Here is a 25,768-nt window from a genome sequence, read left to right as displayed (position 1 = left end):
CCAAAGAGATCCCCATAGGTCAGAATGCCCTTTAGGCTCACATGGAGAACTATCAAGAACCCCTATGGAACCTAGGGCAATTCCCGAGTCAGGGCCACAAGGACAAACATCAATATCAGGGCTTTCAGGGACCAGAACCATCTCTGGGCATGCAGGCAGACTGGCAACATCAGAACATGTTCCCACTAAGGAAGCATCAGAGCACGCTAACACCTTAAACACACTTGGGCATTCTGGCACACAAAGAACATCTGGGCACACTGGCACAAGAGAAACCTCTGGGCATGTCAAGGAACTGTGAGCCTCAGGGTCAGCCAAGACAGGACCAAAACCAGGACTGGCCAAAAAAAAATCATCATGACTAGACTTCGCAACTACTGGATTTTTACACGAGAATGCAGGATCAGACTTAGATGTCGCTGATTCCAGCAAAGTCAGTAACAAATCAGATTCAGGGGCACTAACAAGACAGGACAAATCTTCTGATGTATGCACTGAACCAGATAGGGACTCCACAACTACCTCTGGACTGGACAGAGACTCATCTAATACACTGGATTGGAGCTCATGAGGCGCTGCAGAACAAGTCAGCATTGCAGCAGCCCCCACTGGACTAGGCAAAACTGAGGAATTCCCTGGACAGGAAGGGGACTCTGGAACCTCTGCCACAGCGGCCGGAGAACCAGAATCTTTCAGGATACAGGGCTGGGTTTCAGGAACACACATCAGACCGGACTGAAATTCTGAGATTTCCATTATTTTGACCAGAGAATCAGAATTATCCATGTTACAGGGCAAGACTTCTGAAACAATTGCTGACGAGGACAATATTTCAATGGCTTCTGCTTTGCTGTGCAGAAATTCACCAAGTTTTATTAGAGCAGACTGTAATTCCAAAACAGCTGCTAGACAAGTGAATATTACTGCAACACCAACTGAGGTAAGCAGTGCTTCAGCCTCCTCTGCTAGAGGGTTTAAAGTATCCAAAATACTGGGTGAAGCATAAGACTCTGCGACCACAGCTTCACTGGACAGGATCACTGAACAGTCCATATTGCAGGGCAAAACCATGGAAGCACCTGCTGGACAGCATAATGATTCTGTGACCTGAGTTTCATTGGAGAGATCTACTGCACAATTCATGGTACAGGGCAAATTTATTGGAAAATTTTCTGAACAAGGTAATAATTCTGCGATTTCAGGTTCACATAGCAGATGCTCTGAGCTATTCACGAAACTAGAGCGAGGTGTAGAAACAGGAAGATCAAGACACAATGTTTGCGCATCTGCTGGATCAGACAGGAGTTGAACTTTATTAACACAGGTAATTTCTGCAGAAGTGTTTGCAGAGACAGGCAAGATTTTTCTGGTGTCTGTTTCACTAAACAAAGAGTCATGAGTACTGGCTAGGCTGGACTCGGAAGTCAGCAGGACCTCTGGATTCTCTGCTGAAAAATTTGCGCAGGGCAAGGTTAAGAATGTATCAGTGGCTTCTGTTTTACTGGGAAGTAACACTGAGTTATCCATGGTACAGGGTGGAATTGCAGGAACTTCAATTTCACACAAAAAGAGCTCCGAATCACCTGCTGAATCAGCCAAAGGTGCTGAAGCAGGCGGGTCAGAACGCCAAATTTGCGAATTCGGAGTCACAAAAAAATCATCCAAAATCAGTTCCCACACATCAATCAATGGAGCCACAAAGTCATACTCACACACACCAGTTTTTATTAGGTTATAGGCAGACTTAATGCATGCATTCAATACCAATTCACTTTTTGCACTGTAAAATTGACAAAATGAACTTGAATCATTCTTCCATTCATTGACCAGAGCTTCCATCTCTCCTTTCTCAAATGGAGGATTCCAAGCATACTTAACAGGCAGATCATGGTTTGCAGATATGATTGTAGCAGGGACATATATTGGGTTAATTAGCAGGTGATTGGCAGATTCCTTATTCCTAAGAATCTCCAATACCTGTAGCAAGTGCTGAACTGTAGTGTATGCAAACTTTCCTTGCTTCACAAATAAGTTGATTTGTTCAATACTCTGTAATATCTCCTCATAATCATACTCAGATAATTCTTTTAAACAAATATCTTTATTTTCCCTAGCCAGGGAGGAAAGTTCATTAGTAGTTTCATAAGTCCATTTAACTCCCCTGAAAGACAACTGCATTTCATTATCTGTTAATGGCAGAATCTCATTATAGGTCTCAGTCGCTAAGGATAACGACTCTGCAGATCGGACACGTTTCTTAGAACGTTTGCGTTTGGCCTTAGACCCTGCTGTTTTCCCTGCTGTTCTTGGTGATTTATTCAAAGCTGCAGGAAAATTATCAGTAACACTTTCTGCTTGCTGCTCATTCTTGCAAGCAATTGAAGGAGCAGCTGATTGGCCTGCTGCCAGGAGTTCATTAAGAGGAAAAGGCAATGGATCTATGCGCAACCAGTTATGGATCACAAACGCTAGAAATTCCAGCGGTCTATCTTTCAAATCGGAATGATTGAGAACATCAAATGCCCACTGGAATAATTCCCCTTTAAACAAAATATAACTTAGTTGGAGTGCCCAGGTTGAAACAGGAGTCGCTTGGAGATCAGGATTGGTCAGGAACCTGGCACATTCAGAGAAAAACTCATTTTCTGTTTCAGAGCTAAGTTCTTCAAATTTCTTAAAGGAACAGGAACCATAATTAACAGTGTCATACTTTCTGGGAATCCCCCCCACAATGGGGATTGGTAATGGGGTTTTCATAATGTAAGGCTTGGTGGTGTATTCTCCACAGTCAGCATGCAACGCATGAGCTGGCGTGGAGGAGGTACACACACTAGCACCAGGAAACAGGCTATCCCTAGTATAGTGGAGGGGAGGACTGACTCCAATAGGAGATTGTGGCGCACAGAGCCGGTGCAGATCTGACAGCCACAAACAATACTTTCGCTATAACGTCTCAGCGCAAAGTAGCGCTGAGCGCATAAACCAGAACTGAGGAGATCTGGACAGGTAGACAGAATGAACGCTTGCTAGCTAGCGGCTACTTAGCGACAGCAAGCGTCCAAAACCAGACAGACTGGAATGAGGCAGCCAATGCGCTGCGGCGATGGCGTGCCTCACAAAGACAGGACAGGAGAGACAGGAAATAGCAGGATCGAGATAGATGAACGTAACACAGATAAATATACAATAAGTATGTTTTCCTAGCGTATTACAATTACAGCTATCAATGAAACTATTTGTAACGTCTGACTAACATATGTATATATCGGCAATGAACCGATATATGACATAAGCAGGAACGCTGACTAGGAATGGGGTAACACAGGGAACAGGACTCAGAAGGATTCGCTATCTCTTCGCAGAGATGAACGCAATCCACAAACAGTAACAGAACAGGATTCAGAAGGATTCGTTATCTCTTCGCAGAGATGAACGCAATCCACAAACGGTAACAGGACAGGATTCAGAAGGATTCGTTATCTCTTCGCAGAGATGAACGCAATCCACAAACAGAACCAGGAGCAGGGTAACTACCTCAGCACGGGTGGTCACGGTACGCGCAACCTACCAAAACGTGCTGGAAAGCTGACTAACTGCACACAGGATATAAACAGTTCGTGTACGTATACATCAGCGACACTGATGTATCACGTAACACAAATACAAGGAAAATAATAAACGTGCTGGTATGCATATATATTGGCAATGAACCAATATATGATGCAAAGACCAGCAAAGTATCTTTATAACAAGAAACACGATCGGGGGCTAAAGCGACAGCAAGACAGGCTTAGGCTGAAGCTATGAAAACCCAAGGAAACCCTGCAGGAAGCAGATCTTTATACTGAGGTCATCCAATGGGAGCAGACATGCAGATTCCCACACAGGTGAATGATAATCAGTCACAAGCTGACAGCAGGGAAAGACAGACAAAGCTATGCAACTTGCATGGAAATAGATCAGAACTGCCTGAGCTGCAGCACTACTTCCAGCAATAGCTGCTGCAGCAGCGATCATTACACCATCCCTTCTAGAGAGAGAGAGAGAGAGAGAGAGAGAGAGAGAGAGAGAGAGAGAGAGAGAGAGATGAATCTACCTGGCTATCTGGGGTTCTCTTCGGACAACTGTTGAACGCAAAAGGCAAGGCCATGCGTGGCTACAAATCCTTAAGCAAGCTAATTTTTTTCTTGAATTGATCATAATGGTACATGCTAGGCTGGCTTCAGCATGTAGTGTTGTTGGTGGTATAGCAGTTAAGTCAGTTACCTACCACACACTGAGACCTGGGTTCAATTCCTGGCCAAGGTATGTAAGCTGGCTTTTAAAAGCTTACAAATCTTTAAGCAAGCTTATTTTTCTCTAGGATATATCATAATGGTACATGCTAGGCTGTATTCAGAGAGCTTCAGAGAGAGAGAGAGAGAACATTTTTTTGACGGAATCCGGAATTCCATGGAATTTCGTACAAATGCGGCGGAATTTTCATAGCGACGGAATTTAACACTGACGAAATCCGTGATTTCCGGCAGAATGGAATTTGCTGGTTCCGATCATCCCTACATTCGTGCAGTTTCTGTTACAGTAGCCCCTGCCATACGAGCACCAACAATTTGGCCTCTTTGAAAGTCTAAGAGATCTGCCATTTTTATAAATTATAACTAACTTTTGTTTTTAATATCTGTAAAAAACTATTATTTTAATTAAACATATCAAATAACAAAAATAATAAACAAACATTTTTTACATATGTCAAGTTTTGATTGCTTAAAACATGTTCAAAGATTATAATGCCAAAATGTTTTTTGTCCATTATTTTATCCAACCCCTATATATGTACAGTGGCTTGCAAAAGTATTCGGCCCCCTTGAAGTCTTCCACATTTTGTCACATTACTGCCACATTCCACGTGAAAGACCAATACAAAGTGGTGTACACGTGAGAAGTGGATTGAAAGTCATACATGATTCCAAACATTTTTTACAAATAAATAACTGCAAAGTGGGGTGTGCATAATTATTCAGCCCCCTGAGTCAATACTTTGTAGGACCACCTTTTGCTGCATTTACAGATGCCAGTCTTTTAGGGCATGTCTCTACCAGCTTTTCACATCTAGAGACTGAAATCCTTGCCCATTCTTCTTTGCAAAACAGCTCCAGCTCAGTCAGATTAGATAGGCAGCATTTGTGAACAGCAGTTTTCAGATCTTGCCACAGATTCTCGGTTGGATTTAGATCTGGACTTTGACTGGGCCATTCTATCACATGAATATGTTTTGTTTTAAACTATTTCATTATGCCCTGGCTTTATGTTTAGGGTCGTTGTCCTGCTGGAAGGTGAACCTCCACCCCAGTCTTAAGTCTTTTGCAGACTCCAAGAGGTTTTCTTCCAAGATTGCCCTGTATTTGGCTCCATCCATCTTCCCATCAACTCTGACCAGCTTCCCTGTCCCTGCTGAAGAGAAGCACCCCCAGAGCATGATGCTGCCACCACCATATTTGACAGTGGGGATGGTGTGTTCAGAGTTATGTGCAGTGTTAGTTTGCCGCCACACATAGTGTTTTGCATTTTGGTCAAAAAGTTCAATTTTGGTCTCATCTGACCAGAGCGCCTTCTTCCACATGGTTGCTGTGTCCCCCACATGGCTTGTGGCAAACTGCAAACGGAACTTCTTATGTTTTTCTGTTAACAATGGATTTTTTCTTGCTACTCTTCCATAAAGGCCAACTTTGCGCAGTGCACGACTAAAAGTTGCCCTATGGACAGATTCCCCCACCTGAACTGTAGATCTCTGCAGTTCGTCCAGAGTCACCATGAGTCTCTTGATTGCATTTCTGATCAGCGCTCTCCTTGTTTGGCCTGTGAGTTTAGGTGGATGGCCTTGTCTTGGTAGGTTTACAGTTGTGCCATACTCCTTCCATTTCTGAATGATTGCTTGAGCAGAGCTCTGTGGGATGTTCAAGGCTTTGGAAGTCTTTTTGTAGCCTAAGTCTGATTTAAATTTCTCAATAACTTTATCCCTGACCTGTCTGGTGGGTTCTTTGGACTTCGTGGTGTTGTTGCTTCCAATATTCTCTTAGACAACCTATGAGGCCGTCAACCAGCAGCTGTATTTGTACTAACATTAGATTACACCACAGGTGCACTCTATTTAGCCATTAGCACTCATCAGCCAATGTCTATGGGCAAATGACTGCACTCAGACAAAAAGGGGCTGAATAATTACGCACACCCCACTTTGCAGTTATTTATTTGTAAAAAATGTTTGGAATCATGTATGATCCACTTCTCACGTGTACACCACTTTGTATTGGTCTTTCATGTGAAATTCCAATAAAATTGATTCATGTTTGTGGCAGTAATGTGACAAAATGTGGAAAACTTCAAGGGGGCCGAATACTTTTGCAAGCCACTGTATATATATATATATATATATATATATATATATATATATATATATATACTTAATTACAGCTCATCTACGTTTCCCTCATTTCCTTCATTATAACAAATTTTCCATTTTGTTTATATAATTTGAAGTTTTAGCTTTGAAGTCTTCCAGCAACTCTTGGCAATAATATTTGCAGAAGATGCGATCAATCAGACTCCAGAAATTCTCCCCAACATCACAGTGGGCTTCCAGGTCTATGATTCCTGTCTGATGATACAGCAGAGTCTAGAAGGAGCACTAATTGCAATAACGGGACACGGGACAGCCATTCCGAACTACAGATGCCACCAAGCTGCCCCTGTGAGTGCACTAATTGCTCATTCAGCTTCAACGCACTCCATTCTTTTGGCACAAGTTCTGGGGACCCTCCACTACCCTCAGGTAACTTACACTATTTCTATTTCAATTTTTTTATTTAATTTACTTTTATGTTTTTAAGCCACTGAGAAGCAAAAAAATGCTCCAAAAAAGTTTGATATTTTTAATCTACTTTTTTTAGTACCTTTTCTCTTGCCAGTTGCTGAAAAGCAATTTTTTAGAAGCGCTAGAAAAATTATCTCCTGGGAGAAAATGCAGAAGAAAAGTTAAAGGGTACTTAAGATGGTGAGGGAGAAAAAAAATATACATACCTGGGCCTTCCTCCAGCCTAGGGATGGTCGGAATGCCAAATTCTGATTCCGCGGTAATTCCGCATTCCGTCATGTACCGATTACCGATTCCGCTTTCCGCTACCAATTTCCGCATTCCAAGGCGGAATTTCCGCCGGAAATCGCGGAAATTCCGCCCGACTTTAACATCAATTTTCTCAAAAACTATAAGGTCTTTTTAAAAACTTTTTTTTGCATCTTGCTCAGAAGGTTCTGTTTAATAAACCCTAAAAATTTGGTGTTTCTAGGACTTACGGGGGCTTTGCTATTAACTGCTAAAGTCGGCGGATTTTTACTGTAATGTAAAATGCAGAAAAAAGGCAGATGCAGATTTTCTGCATTTTACATTACAGAAAAAAACCGCCGAGTTTAGTGGTTAATAGAAAAGCCCCCTTAAGTCCTAGAAACACCAAATTTTCAGCGTTTATTAAACCAAATCTTGTGAACAAGATGCAAAAAAAAGTTTTCAAAAAGACCTTATAGTTTTTGAGAAAATCAATGTTAAAGTCGGGTGGATTTTCCGCGATTTCCGGCGGAAATTTCCGTGATTTCCGGCGGAAATCCGCCTACGGCACTTGCATTACCGATTTCCGCATTCCGATACGGAAATGCAATTTCCGATCGGAATTTCGGAAATTGCATTTCCGCGGAATCCGAATGAGCATCCCTACAGCCAGCCCCCTCCAGGCCTATCGCTCCCTTGTCGTCCTTCTGCACTGCCTAGATCATATATAACTGGCCCAGAAAATCCATACAGTTGGCGCAGGCGCAGTACGACCCGGACCATAGGACTTTCTGGGACCAATTGCAGAGGATTCAGGGGGTGCAGATGGACGGCGAGGGAGCGATAAGCCTGGAGGGGGCTGGAGGAAGCCCCAGGTATGTATAATGTTTCTCTCCCTCGCTGTCCCAGATTCATTTTAATGGAATAAGGGCAAGATCATTTTTAATTTTCTATAAAAATAAAACTTTTCAGCAATAGCAATTGAAAAAAGTACTAAAGGGACTCCGAGCAGTGCAGAAACTATGAAAAGATATCATATATCATATCATTTTAAAGCTCTCTTTCTCCTCTTTCCAATGATATATAAACCGCCGCCCTACGCCTTTTAGTTTTCGCTATTTTCGCGATTGAAATTGCCACGGCCGCGATTTCAATCACAAAAATAGAGAAAACTAAAAGGCGTAGGGCGACGATTTAGGTGTCGCCAGAAAGAGGAGAAAAAGAGCTTTAAAATGATTTCCATCTTTCCATAGTTACATTGTATTACACAGGGCGACTTTTTCCTAAAATCAGAAGCTCCATTCTGCTGAATGGATCTGCTGACACTGGGGAAAGTGTCGTCCTGTGTAATACAAGTAACTATGGAAAGATGGATATCATTTTAAAGCTCTCTTTCTCCTCTTTCTGGCAACACCTAAATCGTCGCCCTACGCCTTTTAATTTTCTCTATTTTCGTGATTGAAATCACAGCCGTGGCAATTTCAATCGCTAAAACAGCGAAAACTAAAAAGTGTAGGTCGGCGGTTTATATATCATTGGAAAGAGGAGAAAGAGAGCTTTAAAATTATATGCATCTTTCCATAGTTTCTGCACTGCTCGGAGTCCCTTAAAAAGTAGATAAAAGTATTGTTAAAGAAACACTGAAGCGAGATAAAATCAATGCTTATAACTTTTATTAATGTTAAGCACTATTGCTAGTGCTAAAACACTGCATTAGGCAGAGCTTTGAGCTGCAGTTCTGCCTCCATGCTCTTCAATCTGACGGCGCATCTCCGCCTCTCCCCCGCCCTCTTAGTGAAGGAAGATTGAGAGGGGCGGGGAGAGGCGGCGATCAGCGGGGATTGACGCACTGAGAGGCAGAGCTACAGCCCTAAGCTCTGCCTCAATCAGGAAGCGATCCCCGCAGTTTGCAGAGGGGATTTGGGGGGTATAAACCCCTCGTTTTGCCACGGGGATGCTGCGTTTTAGCACTAGCTATAGTGCTTAACATTAATAAAAGTTAAAAGCATTGATTTTATCTCGCTTCAGAGTCTCTTTAAACTTACTGTATTTGAGTATTTTCTTATTTGCTGTGGGCTTTAAAGGGAACCTGAGGTGAGATGGATAAAGTCGCTGACATGTTTATTTCCTTTTAAATAATGCAGATTGCCTGGCTGTCCTGCTGATTCTCTGCCCCTAGTACTTTAATCCATAAACCCTAAACAATCATGCAGATCAGATATCTATGACAAATCTGACAAGATAAGCTGCATGCTTGTTTCAAGTGTGCAATTTAGACCCTACTGACCAGAAAAACCATCACGACAGCCAGGCAACTGGTATTGTTTAACCAGTTCCCCTCCCCTGAAACGATTATCTATGTCCCTCAGAATCTCACTTGAGCTCCCAGGGGCGTAGATCCTCGTCGCTGTCTGTGCTTCCCGTCGTTTAGTTGGTTGGTGTTGGTCGTCGAGCTTTCCCCATCCCTTTTATCTATTTTCCTACTGTCAATTTTTCTATGATGTCTTCTTGGCAACTGTAGTGGGGTTTACCTACTCTGTTAAAGAAGAACTTTACTGAATATAACATAATGAATACATTTGATTATTTTTTCTACAATATTGATTAATACATTATTTAGTCAGTGTTTGTCTATTGTTAAGTCTTCCCTCACCTCGATTTATGTTCTAAAATGTATCCCAGGTGGGGACACTGGTAGGAGAATTCTGGTTACATACCAATATACATCAATATATACTGTAGATCAGGGGTGCCCACACTTTTTCGGCTCACAAGCTACTTTAAAATTTGCACAAAAGGATCCGCAAACCATCAGTAGTAGAAGAAATGCTGGTTGTTCTTTATTCAGATAATCCACATGGCAAAGGTAAAAAAATCACAAGGTTCAACTGACGCATGTCGGGCTTACAGTCTGCCCTTAGTCATAGTTAAAAATGAACCTGCAAGGGGAGGGCTTTATGTAGGCGGGGGTAGAAAAACTCCACCCTGTACCTCAACCAGCCGTCGCCTTAAAGGAGACATCACATATTTACAATATCTATAAAAAGGTGCATAATGAATATACAAAATTGTACAAATATATTCAATTAATAACAGCTAACAACAAGTGTAAAAAAGTGATAAAAACACCAATAATGGAAAAAACTTTGGACATATATAGGGCCAGATATAGTAGCCTGATTAACAAGCAAAAAAGAGCAAGTAAATGCACAGAATCTTTTTTTGAGAAGGAATCAAAAATAGCATTTAACAGTCATAAACAAGATTCAAATCCCAGCGTGTATTGAGACCCATAGGAGTACGAGTGTTCATCCTATGGATCCAATACGCCTCCCGCCTACGAAGTAACTTGATGGTATCCCCACCCCTCTTGGGGCTCACTATACGCTCAACTCCCTGAAAAATAAAGGAGGAAAGGTTGCCCTCATGAACATTTTTGAAGTGTTTAGATACTGCCGACTTTTTAAAAGTTTTCCAATTCGTACCACAAAAATGTTCAGCAATGCGGGCTCTCAAATTGCGAGTGGTGCATCCCACATATTGTAAGCGGCAAGACGTGCAGGAAATAACATAAATAACACATTTTGTGTCACAATTTACGTATTGTTTAATGGGGACACTGTTACCAGTCGCAAAAGAGAGAACAGAGGAACCCCTCCTATGGCAATGGCAATAATTACAAGTAGGAAAGCCACACGGATAAGAACCTACCGTGGCAAGCCAAGTGGGTACACGAGATGAGGAAGTGGATTGAAAAAGGCTAGGGGAAAGGATCGACCCCAGGGTGCGGGCTCTTCTGGCAGAAAAACGACATCCTTGTTTAAGGATGGTTTTGAATTTGGGATCTGAATTCAGCACTGGAAGGTATTTCCTCACAATATCTGTGATTTTATTAAATTCCAGGCTGTATTCAGTAACAAAAGTGGTCCTCTCATCCTGGTTCTCACCCTGGTTCCTGATGGTTAAAAGTTCGTTACGTGGTCTCTTTGTGCCTTTGAGGCGTCCTCGAGCTAACTGGCTCCTGGTGTATCCCCTCTGTCTCAAGCGATCCTCCACTAAATTGCATTCTAGCTCAAGTTCTGCAGGACTTGAACAATTACGGGCAGCCCGAGTGAATTCCCCAGTGGGAATAGCATTGATAGTGTGTCTGGGGTGGCATGAAGTAGCAAGAAGTATGGAGTTGCCTGCTGTGGGCTTGCGGAAAGTCCTAGTGGAGACACAATGAAGATCAGTGTCTCCAATAAGAGTCAGGTCTAGATAATCGATACGAGTGTCATGATGACTCATCGTAAAATTTAAGTTCAGATCATTACAATTGACATATGACAGAAAGTCATCGAGGAGGCTAGGAGGACCCCCCCCCCCCCACACCAAAAGCAAATCATCTATAAATCTGCCATGCCAAACTATGTGGGAGGCAAAAGGGTTGTCCTCTCCAAAGATGCGGAGCTCCTCCCACCAACCCATGTATAGGTTGGCGAGTGAGGGGGAAAATTTTGCCCCCATAGAAGCTCCGCACCTCTGGAGAAAAAAACCCAAATCAAACATAAAATAATTGTGCGTGAGGAGGTACTCCACGGCCCCCTCGAGGAAAGACTGCAATGAAACGTCAAAAGTAGAGTATTTTTGAAGATGAAAGTTAAGGGCTTTCAGAGCGAGATTGTGTGGGATTGAAGAATATAAAGAGGTGACATCTAAGGTCACCCAGTGGAAGTGGTTCTCCCACACAAAATCAATAAAGCTTGACAGGACATGTCGAGTGTCCTGTAGATAGCCCGGTAGTCTCCGAACAAGGGGCTGCAAGTGTGAATCGACCCACTCACCAAGGCGCTCGCCCACGGAGCCAATGCCAGCCACAATGAGGCGGCCCCGCGGGGGAGCGCCCGGTTTATGTATCTTAGGGAGGTGATGGAACACGGGGACTATAGGATGCAAAGGGTACAGAAATTCAAACATGTTCTTAGTGAGAACACCCATGTTCTGACCCCATTCCAGCAGCCCCCGAAGATCAACAAGAAAATCCTGGGTAGGATCCCGAAGTAAGGGTCGATACACACTCACATCCCCATGCTGTCTGAGTGCCTCCAAACGATAGTCTGCGGCGTCCAAGACAACGACAGCTCCCCCCTTGTCCGCCGAGCGGATGACTATATTAGCATTATCCCGTAAGGAATTTAAGGCCTGCCGCTCGGAGGCAGAGAGGTCCGACGGTGCCCTGGACGACCTCGACAAGCTTATAAGCTCGCCCTCAATAAGATCCTGAAAGGTGTCTAGTTCAGGGGACCTGGCATTGACTGGGTAAAAAGAGGGGTTCGAAATTCTGATGGGTGTCACTTGAGCTATGTCAACCCCCCCTGTATTACTGTCGTCCAGGGCCTGTAGCGCCAGAATATTCCTAATGTCACGGAAAGGGGAAACATCCTCAATTTGATTCCGTGGCAAGGGAACTGGCGCTTGAGATTCGACTGTCTCCAGAGAATCATTCAAAAAATGCCTCTTAACCACCAAATTTCTCACAAATTTGTTAAGATCTAGGATGGTCCGAAACAGATCAAAATGATTGGAGGGAGCGAAGGATAAGCCCCTGGACAGCAACTTGATCTGTTCTGGGGAAAGGGTGTAACTAGAGAGATTGACCACATTATAAGGAAAGGGTTCTGTCTGAAGGGCTACCTGCTTTTCCGATTTTCTGTGTTTGCGCAAACACAGAAAATCGGAAAAGCAGGTAGCCCTTCAGACAGAACCCTTTCCTTATAATGTGGTCAATCTCTCTAGTTACACCCTTTCCCCAGAACAGATCAAGTTGCTGTCCAGGGGCTTATCCTTCGCTCCCTCCAATCATTTTGATCTGTTTCGGACCATCCTAGATCTTAACAAATTTGTGAGAAATTTGGTGGTTAAGAGGCATTTTTTGAATGATTCTCTGGAGACAGTCGAATCTCAAGCGCCAGTTCCCTTGCCACGGAATCAAATTGAGGATGTTTCCCCTTTCCGTGACATTAGGAATATTCTGGCGCTACAGGCCCTGGACGACAGTAATACAGGGGGGGTTGACATAGCTCAAGTGACACCCATCAGAATTTCGAACCCCTCTTTTTACCCAGTCAATGCCAGGTCCCCTGAACTAGACACCTTTCAGGATCTTATTGAGGGCGAGCTTACAAGCTTGTCGAGGTCGTCCAGGGCACCGTCGGACCTCTCTGCCTCCGAGCGGCAGGCCTTAAATTCCTTACGGGATAATGCTAATATAGTCATCCGCTCGGCGGACAAGGGGGGAGCTGTCGTTGTCTTGGACGCCGCAGACTATCGTTTGGAGGCACTCAGACAGCTTGGGGATGTGAGTGTGTATCGACCCTTACTTCGGGATCCTACCCAGGATTTTCTTGTTGATCTTCGGGGGCTGCTGGAATGGGGTCAGAACATGGGTGTTCTCACTAAGAACATGTTTGAATTTCTGTACCCTTTGCATCCTATAGTCCCCGTGTTCCATCACCTCCCTAAGATACATAAACCGGGCGCTCCCCCGCGGGGCCGCCCCATTGTGGCTGGCATTGGCTCCGTGGGCGAGCGCCTTGGTGAGTGGGTCGATTCACACTTGCAGCCCCTTGTTCGGAGACTACCGGGCTATCTACAGGACACTCGACATGTCCTGTCAAGCTTTATTGATTTTGTGTGGGAGAACCACTTCCACTGGGTGACCTTAGATGTCACCTCTTTATATTCTTCAATCCCACACAATCTCGCTCTGAAAGCCCTTAACTTTCATCTTCAAAAATACTCTACTTTTGACGTTTCATTGCAGTCTTTCCTCGAGGGGGCCGTGGAGTACCTCCTCACGCACAATTATTTTATGTTTGATTTGGGGTTTTTTCTCCAGAGGTGCGGAGCTTCTATGGGGGCAAAATTTTCCCCCTCACTCGCCAACCTATACATGGGTTGGTGGGAGGAGCTCCGCATCTTTGGAGAGGACAACCCTTTTGCCTCCCACATAGTTTGGTATGGCAGATTTATAGATGATTTGCTTTTGGTGTGGGGGGGGGGGGTCCTCCTGGCCTCCTCGATGACTTTCTGTCATATGTCAATTGTAATGATCTGAACTTAAATTTTACGATGAGTCATCATGACACTCGTATCGATTATCTAGACCTGACTCTTATTGGAGACACTGATCTTCATTGTGTCTCCACTAGGACTTTCCGCAAGCCCACAGCAGGCAACTCCATACTTCTTGCTACTTCATGCCACCCCAGACACACTATCAATGCTATTCCCACTGGGGAATTCACTCGGGCTGCCCGTAATTGTTCAAGTCCTGCAGAACTTGAGCTAGAATGCAATTTAGTGGAGGATCGCTTGAGACAGAGGGGATACACCAGGAGCCAGTTAGCTCGAGGACGCCTCAAAGGCACAAAGAGACCACGTAACGAACTTTTAACCATCAGGAACCAGGGTGAGAACCAGGATGAGAGGACCACTTTTGTTACTGAATACAGCCTGGAATTTAATAAAATCACAGATATTGTGAGGAAATACCTTCCAGTGCTGAATTCAGATCCCAAATTCAAAACCATCCTTAAACAAGGATGTCGTTTTTCTGCCAGAAGAGCCCGCACCCTGGGGTCGATCCTTTCCCCTAGCCTTTTTCAATCCACTTCCTCATCTCGTGTACCCACTTGGCTTGCCACGGTAGGTTCTTATCCGTGTGGCTTTCCTACTTGTAATTATTGCCATTGCCATAGGAGGGGTTCCTCTGTTCTCTCTTTTGCGACTGGTAACAGTGTCCCCATTAAACAATACGTAAATTGTGACACAAAATGTGTTATTTATGTTATTTCCTGCACGTCTTGCCGCTTACAATATGTGGGATGCACCACTCGCAATTTGAGAGCCCGCATTGCTGAACATTTTTGTGGTACGAATTGGAAAACTTTTAAAAAGTCGGCAGTATCTAAACACTTCAAAAATGTTCATGAAGGCAACCTTTCCTCCTTTATTTTTCAGGGAGTTGAGCGTATAGTGAGCCCCAAGAGGGGTGGGGATACCATCAAGTTACTTCGTAGGCGGGAGGCGTATTGGATCCATAGGATGAACACTCGTACTCCTATGGGTCTCAATACACGCTGGGATTTGAATCTTGTTTATGACTGTTAAATGCTATTTTTGATTCCTTCTCAAAAAAAGATTCTGTGCATTTACTTGCTCTTTTTTGCTTGTTAATCAGGCTACTATATCTGGCCCTATATATGTCCAAAGTTTTTTCCATTATTGGTGTTTTTATCACTTTTTTACACTTGTTGTTAGCTGTTATTAATTGAATATATTTGTACAATTTTGTATATTCATTATGCACCTTTTTATAGATATTGTAAATATGTGATGTCTCCTTTAAGGCGAGGGCTGGTTGAGGTACAGGGTGGAGTCTTTCTACCCCCGCCTACATAAAGCCCTCCCCTTGCAGGTTCATTTTCAACTATGACTAAGGGCAGACTGTAAGCCCGACACGCGTCAGTTGAACCTTGTGATTTTTTTACCTTTGCCATGTGGATTATCTGAATAAAGAACAACCAGCATTTCTTCTACCACTGATGGTTTGCGGATCCTTTTGTGCAAATTCCTATATTGGCTTGGCTTCCCAGATCCTGCACCAATTGGTTGATTTGGTAGGGGGTTATGAGCGTTTTGATCCTCTCATCATCTACTTTAAAATTTTCAGAGTCCAGGAGATCTACCAACATTCAGGTAGCTAGGTATACGTGTCTTCAGTATAGGTAGATAGGTATAGGTGCCTGAAGTATAGATAGCCAGGTATAGTATAGTTAGGTATAGGTGCCTTCAGTACAGATAGCTAGGTGTAGTAGGGGCCTTCGGTATAGGAAGCCAGGTATCGTGTAGTTAGGTATAGGGGCCTTCAGTACAGATAGCTAAGTGTAGGGGCCTTCAGTATAGGTAGCCAGGTATAGTGTAGTTAGGAGAAGGTGCCTTCAGTACAGATAGCTAAGTGTAAGAGCATTCAGTTTAGGTAGCCAGGTATAGTGAAGTTAGGAGTAGGAGCCTTCCGTATAGTTAGCCAGGTATAGTGTAGTTAGGTGTAGGTGCCTTCAGTATAGTTAGCCAGGTATAGTGTAGTTACGTGTAGGTGCCTTCAGTATCGTTAGCCAGGTATAGTGTAGTTAGGTGTAGGTGCCTTCAGTATAGTTAGCCAGGTATAGTGTAGTTAGGTGTAGGGGCCTTCAGTATAGGAAGCCAGGTATAGTGTAGTTAGGTATAGGTGCCTTCAATACAGATAGCTAAATGTAGGGGCATCCAGTATAGGTAGTCAGGTATAGTGTAGTTAGGTGTAGGTGCCTTCAGTATAGTTAGCCAGGTATAGTGTAGTTAGGTGTAGGTGCCTTCAGTATAGTTAGCCAGGTATAGTGTAGTTAGGTGTAGGTGCCTTCAGTATAGTTAGCCAGGTATAGTGTAGTTAGGTGTAGGTGCCTTCAGTATAGTTAGCCAGGTATAGTGTAGTTAGGTGTAGGTGGCTTCAGTATAGTTAGCCAGGTATAGTGTAGTTAGGAGTAGGAGCCTTCAGTATAGTTAGCCAGGTATAGTGTAGTTAGGAGTGGGTGCCTTCAGTATAGTTAGCCAGGTATAGTGTAGTTAGGTGTAGGTGCCTTCAGTATAGTTAGCCAGGTATAGTGTAGTTAGGTGTAGGTGCCTTCAGTATAGTTAGCCAGGTATAGTGTAGTTAGGTGTAGGGGCCTTCAGTATAGTTAGCCAGATATAGTGTAGTTAGGTGTAGGAGCCTTCAGTATAGTTAGCCAGGTATAGTGTAGTTAGATGTAAGTGCCTTCAGTATAGTTATGTACTAGTAGGAGGCGACAAAAAAACACAGGGACACCAGGAGCCCGATATCGTGTATTATCGTCAATCAAGATGGTCAAATTATAAATGATAGGTAATATACTCACAAGTGTGGGTTGCCAGCCTAGAGCAACCACCTTTTGTGCATGTGGAGAAAGACCGTCTCCACTCGGCCTTTATTGGTCGCTGCTCCTAGAAAAAAGCGTCCTACAGAGATGTAGTGGCGCAGCCCCTGGCACAATTGCTAGGGTCACATGTAGTAGATTGCGAAAGGAAGGAGGCGCCCAAAGAATGTATGTGAATCCTTAATCACTAGGTAATATATATGATAATTTGATCAGGTAAGTAAAGAATATTCTTACCTGTAATAAAGGTGGAAGACCACTGATATAAAATTGAAATAATTTATTGGGTAAGATCAATTTAGCGCCTTGACAACGCGTTTCGCGACACAGTCGCTTCCTCAGGTCATGTAAAGTGCTATAAGAAAAACATAAATGATGGCTATCAGACTAGAAGAACATCTCTAGATGAATCCTGCGTATTGTATATACATATCACAAAGCATCTCAAAAAATCTATTATAACATTATAAATACAACTACATACCATTATATATGTATACATGAAAACTTAAATAGGAGCAGTTATAAAAATCAAATTAAGATAATATTAGTGTCCAACTCCACAAATGGCACTATTCGTTCGATAAAAAAGTGTAGGGGCCACAAGATCGCAATTCTATAGTTGCGGCAATTCTATAGTTGCGGCAATATTAAGTTTGGCCAGTAGGTGGCGGTAGAAATATATCTATAAATCAAGGAATGTGATCATCCCAATTGGTTAAAAATACACGTATACCTGAACTGACAAGTTCTTAGGAGCGATATATGTATATATAAACATAAGAATAAATGCATATTAAGGTGGACATCTATATGTAAAATTTCAATGACAATAAATACTTATATATAAAACCAAGTTCATTGCACTACTGGATACATGCACCCTATACATATCTATGTGCATGTAGGTATATATTAACCTACTAGTGCACAATATCCACAGTCATAGAGGTACGCCTAGAATAAAAACAGAAATCCCTGTAGTGTAAGGAGCAGCAGGATAAACGTATATAAGATACACAGTTATATATGGACAATGGGATTCCGAACAAGTGCTAGTGAGCTAACAAATCCAGTTTGGCCAACAAGTGAGGGACCATGAGCTGTGTGGGGAAGGCAGAGAAAAAGTAGGCAGACAATGTAAGGACTTACCACTATAATAGTGGGAGATAGTCTGGGCGCCATGTTCCTCGGGCCGCCCGCATAGTTTAAGAACCCTACGGAGATGACAGGGAGGGCTTCCGTGTTGGTGCACGTGGTATCCGGGGGCGGAGACCGAGTTGTCAATAATAGCTGCCCTGTTGCGCTATGCAGGGGCAGCGTAGGCTGTTGCGATGGATGTTGGCTAAACGTCACATCCGGGGGTGGGTCTAGAGTGTCAGAGATAGCTTCCCCGTAACGCTGTACGAGGGAAGCATAGGATGTTAGGGACCAGGTCAGCGCTGGCTGGAATGTCAGCGTCAGAGGGAAGGGCATAGCGGGGTGTGAGCTTTGTGGAAGGAAACGGTAACCAAGGTAAACAAGGGGCGGGAGCCCATGACGGAGGAGGGGATTGTAACCCTGTGCGTGGTCACAGGCTGCTGGCACGGAAAGGGTACCAGGGAGCCATAATCATGGCCAAGATGATGTTATTAGTAAGGATGCGTTTCTGTTGGCCAGATATAATTTGGTTACCGTTTCCTTCCACAAAGCTCACACCCCGCTATGCCCTTCCCTCTGACGCTGACATTCCAGCCAGCGCTGACCTGGTCCCTAACATCCTATGCTTCCCTCGTACAGCGTTACGGGGAAGCTATCTCTGACACTCTAGACCCACCCCCGGATGTGACGTTTAGCCAACATCCATCGCAACAGCCTACGCTGCCCCTGCATAGCGCAACAGGGCAGCTATTATTGACAACTCGGTCTCCGCCCCCGGATACCACGTGCACCAACACGGAAGCCCTCCCTGTCATCTCCGTAGGGTTCTTAAACTATGCGGGCGGCCCGAGGAACATGGCGCCCAGACTATCTCCCACTATTATAGTGGTAAGTCCTTACATTGTCTGCCTACTTTTTCTCTGCCTTCCCCACACAGCTCATGGTCCCTCACTTGTTGGCCAAACTGGATTTGTTAGCTCACTAGCACTTGTTCGGAATCCCATTGTCCATATATAACTGTGTATCTTATATACGTTTATCCTGCTGCTCCTTACACTACAGGGATTTCTGTTTTTATTCTAGGCGTACCTCTATGACTGTGGATATTGTGCACTAGTAGGTTAATATATACCTACATGCACATAGATATGTATAGGGTGCATGTATCCAGTAGTGCAATGAACTTGGTTTTATATATAAGTATTTATTGTCATTGAAATTTTACATATAGATGTCCACCTTAATATGCATTTATTCTTATGTTTATATATACATATATCGCTCCTAAGAACCTGTCAGTTCAGGTATACGTGTATTTTTAACCAATTGGGATGATCACATTCCTTGATTTATAGATATATTTCTACCGCCACCTACTGGCCAAACTTAATATTGCCGCAACTATAGAATTGCCGCAACTATAGAATTGCGATCTTGTGGCCCCTACACTTTTTTATCTAACGAATAGTGCCATTTGTGGAGTTGGACACTAATATTATCTTAATTTGATTTTTATAACTGCTCCTATTTAAGTTTTCATGTATACATATATAATGGTATGTAGTTGTATTTATAATGTTATAATAGATTTTTTGAGATGCTTTGTGATATGTATATACAATACGCAGGATTCATCTAGAGATGTTCTTCTAGTCTGATAGCCATCATTTATGTTTTTCTTATAGCACTTTACATGACCTGAGGAAGCGACTGTGTCGCGAAACGCGTTGTCAAGGCGCTAAATTGATCTTACCCAATAAATTATTTCAATTTTATATCAGTGGTCTTCCACCTTTATTACAGGTAAGAATATTCTTTACTTACCTGATCAAATTATCATATATATTACCTAGTGATTAAGGATTCACATACATCCTTTGGGCGCCTCCTTCCTTTCGCAATCTACTTCAGTATAGTTAGCCAGGTATAGTGTAGTTAGGAGTGGGTGCTTTCAGTATAGTTAGCCAGGTATAGTGTAGTTAGGAGTAGGAGCCTTCAGTATAGTTAGCCAGGTATAGTGTAGTTAGGAGTGGGTGCCTTCAGTATAGTTAGCCAGGTATAGTGTAGTTAGGTGTAGGTGCCTTCAGTATAGTTAGCCAGGTATAGTGTAGTTAGGTGTAGGTGCCTTCAGTATAGTTAGCCAGGTATAGTGTAGTTAGGTGTAGGGGCCTTCAGTATAGTTAGCCAGATATAGTGTAGTTAGGTGTAGGAGCCTTCAGTATAGTTAGCCAGGTATAGTGTAGTTAGATGTAGGTGCCTTCAGTATAGTTAGCCAGGTATAGTGTAGTTAGGAGTGGGTGCCTTCAGTATAGTTAGCCAGATATAGTGTAGTTAGGTGTAGGAGCCTTCAGTATAGTTAGCCAGGTATAGTGTAGTTAGGTGTAGGGGCCTTCAGTATTTCACTTCTCCATATTTACAATCATCCTGAAACATTGTAGACCTGTTGTGCTTATTCATGCAGTTTGCAAGCTTCACCTGGATTGTAGAAGAGGGTTGCTAGAAGATTAGAGAAAGTAGTGTGTTTTCTATTATTTACAAACTGAAAAAAATATATTGAAGAGTTTTTCATAAAATCCAATATTTTCCCAACAGGTCAGCCATTTTTCCACAAGTCCTGTCCTTAGTGACAAAAGAAACTTTCCTTCTTTCTTTAGAACTGTTCCTAGTGACACTTTTCAATCCAAGGGCCTTGCCCTGCTTTTGCTACATTTTGGATGGATATGGGTGGGACTCCTTGGTGTAGACAACGATTATGCACAACAGGGCATCCAGTTCGTGGCCAAGGAGATTGTCAAAGCTGGAGCCTGTGTGGCTTTCACTGAAACCATTGTTTCCAGTCAACCCAACCTGAATGCCCCTCATATTATCAATGTCATTCAGAAGTCTACAGCTCTAGTGGTGGTGGTCTTCGCCAACTACCTTGATTTTTCAGTAATAGTGATGGAGATGATGAGACAGAATATTACACAAAGAATATTTGTGGCCTTTCTCTACAACTACTTTCTTCTCTATGGGATCTCTTGCTCAGTTTGTCTCTGGTACAGTTGGGTTAGCCCTCAAAAGTGGGGAAATAACGGGTTTTAAGGACTTCCTTAACAATCTCTATCCTACCCTTCCTTGGGGTGGGAAATGGATGAAGATCTTGTGGGAGCAAACCTTCTCTTGTGCATTAATAGACCAGAACAATGACACTATGACAGCAAGAACCACAGTTCCACTCTGCACAAGCAATGAAAGTCTCAAAAATGTTCAAAACGGTTTCACAGATGTGTCCCATTTGCGAGTCACTTTCAATGCTTACATGGCAGCCATGATCATCGCTAAAGCTTTGGAAGACTTAAGAAGCTGCAACAACACAGAGAATCCATATCTTAGCCAAAAATGTGCTAATATTCTAAATTTCCACTCTTGGCAGGTACTAGTATTTTATACTTTTAGAAGCACAATGTTGTTAGTCATTGATGAAAGCAGAAATCATGGTGAAACTATCAGCTTTGGGTTGCATGTCCTCCTGAGGCATAGCTAGGGTTTTTAGTGACCAGGGACAATGACAGTTTTTGTGTCCCCCTTTGGTTAAAATGGGTATGGCTATGCATCAGAATGTGGCTGTGGTCAATCATGGTTGGAGTCAAATGTACGAATGCTGTTTAGATAGCCAGATGTGCCCCCTTCCCCCCAATTTAGATATCCAAATGTGCTCCACCCCCATTCAGATAGCCTGATGTGCTCCCCTTTAAATAGCCAAATGTACGCCCCATAGATAGCCAGATGTGCCTCCCATAGATAGTCAGACTTGCCCCCCCCCCCCTTTAGATAACCAGATGTGCACCACTTTTTCTGCTGCTGCTAACCCTTCTGCACTCCTCTGCAGAGGGAGAGAGAGAAGCATGGACACTTCGGGCAGCCAGCGAGCCACCTCTCATGCACGTGGTGGTGCATCGGCTGTGCTGAGCATCCTCACAGTGCTGCGCCCGGGGACATATGTCCTTCCTTGGCCCCCCCATAGCTACACCTCTGATGTCCTAATTTCTGAAAATGTTTCCAAATCTCGTTCACAGAGACAAAATTAAAATATTTTTGATGTGAAGAAGTGTTAGAACTTCTGTAAGGTTTAACTTCTCTTTCTCATTTCCAGTCTTCTTGGTGCCCTCAACAGCTGTAGTAATTGTGGGACCCTGATAAACGCGAATCCTTGGTAGGAGAGCTGATGCTGGTTTACTGCCCCAAGCAGACCAGGCACACCCCACCTGCACCACACAGGGATACACTCGAATATAGAAGGAGGCACACTACTGACCGGCCAGAACTTGCCTTCTGTTTATTATTAAAATGTCTCAATGTGTGAGACATTGCAATAAACAAAATGCAAGTTCTATCCAGTAGTGTGCCTCCTTCTTTATTCAAGTGTATCCTTGTGTGGTGCAGGTGTGGTGTTCCTGCTTGGGGAAGTGAACCAGCACATGGCTCATACCCAGGATTAGATGCTATATAGTTAACTCCAAAATGTACATCTGCAAACAGGTGGTCACCTTAACAGAAGCAAAGCAGATGGTTTCAGTGCTTGGTGCCACTATAACACACTAGTGCTATAGTACACGCTTTGAGCAAGGGTAATTGGGGCTTCCGTCGATAGCCAAAGAACCAGGAAGTAGTGAGCTGACGGCTGGTGACGAACACAGAGAGACACATGTCTGGACCCTGTGGCAGGTGAGTGAGAGCTGACAGCCCGCTGCCCTGACACAGAGGGAGGGGGAAGCAGAGAAAGAAGAGAGTGCTATGTAGCAATGTAGCAATGGATCCTGGGTCGCAAAGGCTCAGGGCACTATAATGGGCAATACGTGCCCTGACATACAGGGCACAGTTGGCAGAGGTTTGGGGCTCAAGCTAGTGATGAGCGTAATGACCTAATTACGACTACGCGAAATTTCACTTATTTCTCGAAATTGCCATTATGGCTGTAATCGAAATTTCATGAAATTCACTAAATTATGCGAAATTTCGTGTTTATGGGGAATTTCGTTTTTTGAACTTTAAATTGTTGCAAATTTAGTATGGTACCCGGGGCCGAATTTCTGGAAAGGCCGCTAAGGCCAGGGCCTTGGGCGGCAGCTGGCCAAGAGGTGACTGGATGTGGAAGAGGGCTTGCTGAATATAGAAGAAGAGGCTGCAAATGGAATACAGAGGTTGCAAATAAGGAGCAACACATGGAAATAGGCAGCTGCTGCCCAAGGGCAAGTGCTGTAAAATAAGCACAGGCGATTTGGGTGCAGCTGGCATCACCATAGGCCACAACAGGCATTACGGCTAAAGCGACGTTCAGTAAGTAATTTGGGCTCCATCAAAAGACAGAGCACAAATTACTACAAAAACACTGTAATTTGGCCGCCAGCAATAGCTGGAATCTGAATTACATCTTTCCCCCATGGCGGCCTAGAGGGGAAACAATAATTAACGCCACAAGACTTGTGCAAGAGCAGGGTGAGGCGTTTATCAGCTTTACACTGCTCCCAAATCTACCGGCAGACGATTCATAGGTAGGCACCTCTATAGAACTGAAGGAAGCCGCTGTACATGAATGAACAACATGGGAGAGGGGCCTGCACAAGGAATAGGAGGGGTGAGCTGCACATAGAAGAGATGATGCAAGAAAGTTGGCCTAGGGGCGTAAAAAGTATCAATTTAGCCTTGATGGCACTTGTCCACTTTTGCTTTATTGCAAGCTAGAAACAAGTCTGTACAGCTTTGGTCCTGAATAGTCAATCAAGGTATTGAGTCTAAATCTCTGCAAGGGATCAGACCTCATATGTGTGTATGAGGATTCAGAGTCACTAATCCAGAGTATGAATACTGATCAGGTGATAATGACGGCCTTCATACGTCCTTTACTTTCATAAGTTCCACTTTGTCTTGGGCTTCACAGCTCCTGCGCTACATTAAGAAGGTAAGGTTAAAGCTCTCCAGTGGAAAAGACTTCTACCTTGATGAGAATGGAGACCCGCCAGCAGTCTACGACATTGTCAACTGGCAATTGACACCAGAAGGTGCCATACAGCATGTCAAGGTTGGAAGTTATGACACCACAGCAGCTCCAGGTTATATCTTCAGCATAAATACCACTATCATTAGGTGGGCTACTGGAGACCAAGAGGTGAGTTCATGGAAAAAGTATACCTGACGATATGAAATAATTGATAGCTTCCTTGTCCTCACCCATCATACACATAATTTAATATTGAGTTGCATTGACTTGTACATAGCTTTAATTTTGAGTGGTCAATCACTGACTAATTTTATCACCCCCACATAGTATGAAAGTACCTGTATACTGACACAATGGGCTTGATTCACTAAAGGGTGCTAAGTGTTAGCACGGCAGTGAAAAGCCGCTTTGCACGTGTAAACTACTTAGCACTCAAGTTTGCACGTGCAAACTACTTAGCACCCAACTTTGCACGTGCAAAGCCTTAACACTCGAGTTAGCACATACAAAGCCCTTACACTCGAGTTAGCACGTGCAAAGCCTTTACACTCAAGTTTGCATGTGCAAAGCCTTTACACATGATAACTGAGTTATTACGCTTTAGTGAATCGAACCTACTCTGTTCACAGTATCAAAAATCTGTACTAAATGGAGGTGGTAAAATTGGCCAAAAATTGCCAATCTAAAATAAAAGTGTGTATCAGGCTTAAGGGTGTGTACACACATCTTGATTGGACATTTACCAATCAATGGCTAATTTTACTCCCTCCATGTAGTATAAGAGCTTACTAGCACAATTCGGTCATAGTCATCAATTCTGTTGGCCCTCAACCAACATGGAAGTGGTAACATTTGCCAATTGTTGGACAAACAAAATTGGATGTGTGACATCTTTTGTGCTGCATTGCTGAGGAATGGTTGGGTGTTGTGTGTTTATAGCTAAATAGAAAAAACACCTGGGCCCATATGCAATTCCCCTTTTCTCCTAGGAGATACATCTTTATATTTTGCTTAAAATAATTTTTTTTATCACTCTGCAATTAAAAAATGTACTAAAACATAGATGAAAAAAGTACTGTTAAAATTATTCTGAGTATTTTCTTGCTTGCTGGCTGCTCAAAATGCATTTCATTGATAAGGTGTAAAAATATCACTTAGTAGAAAAATTAGGAGAAAAAAAGGAATTGCATCAGCCCCCAGGTCTCCCAGAGTGCACTGCGAGAAAAAGGGCTAGTAGCTAATCAGCCTAGGCTTAACATCACTGGGAGGGCAGCACTATACGCAATACACAGCAATATATAGATATAGGAACTGTTTCTGATGCTGAAACCAAGAAAATTAATGTAAAAGTGGGTGTCCTCAATAATTAACTGTATTCTACTATATGTTTTCACAGTTCCTCTTTAACAACGTTTAGCGAAGAAGACATAATGGCCCAAATACAATTCACATTTTCTACTAAGTTATCTTCTAGGAAATAATTTTCATCTTCTCTTTTAAAAAAAAAAACCTTTCAGCATTTTACAATTGTAAAAGTACCCAAAAAGTTGGTAAACAAAAAAGGTACTATAAAAACTAATT

General features: G+C 43.2%; 1 protein-coding gene across 1 annotated transcript in view; it reads left to right on the top strand.

Moving 5' to 3' along the window:
* LOC137560922 (vomeronasal type-2 receptor 26-like) overlaps window positions 1-25,768 on the top strand; it is a 33,046-nt gene that overhangs the window by 2,436 nt on the left and 4,842 nt on the right. The window contains exons 2-3 of the mRNA XM_068272096.1: window positions 6,538-6,829; window positions 24,128-24,355. Coding sequence (XP_068128197.1) covers window positions 6,538-6,829; window positions 24,128-24,355 — 520 coding nt within the window. The remainder of the gene's footprint in view (window positions 1-6,537; window positions 6,830-24,127; window positions 24,356-25,768) is intronic.

Source organism: Hyperolius riggenbachi, chromosome 3 (assembly GCF_040937935.1).
Source record: "Hyperolius riggenbachi isolate aHypRig1 chromosome 3, aHypRig1.pri, whole genome shotgun sequence".
Lineage (NCBI taxonomy): Eukaryota > Metazoa > Chordata > Amphibia > Anura > Hyperoliidae > Hyperolius > Hyperolius riggenbachi.
The sequence above is the reverse complement of the archived record's forward strand: the minus strand, read 5'-3'. Positions and strand labels throughout refer to the sequence as shown.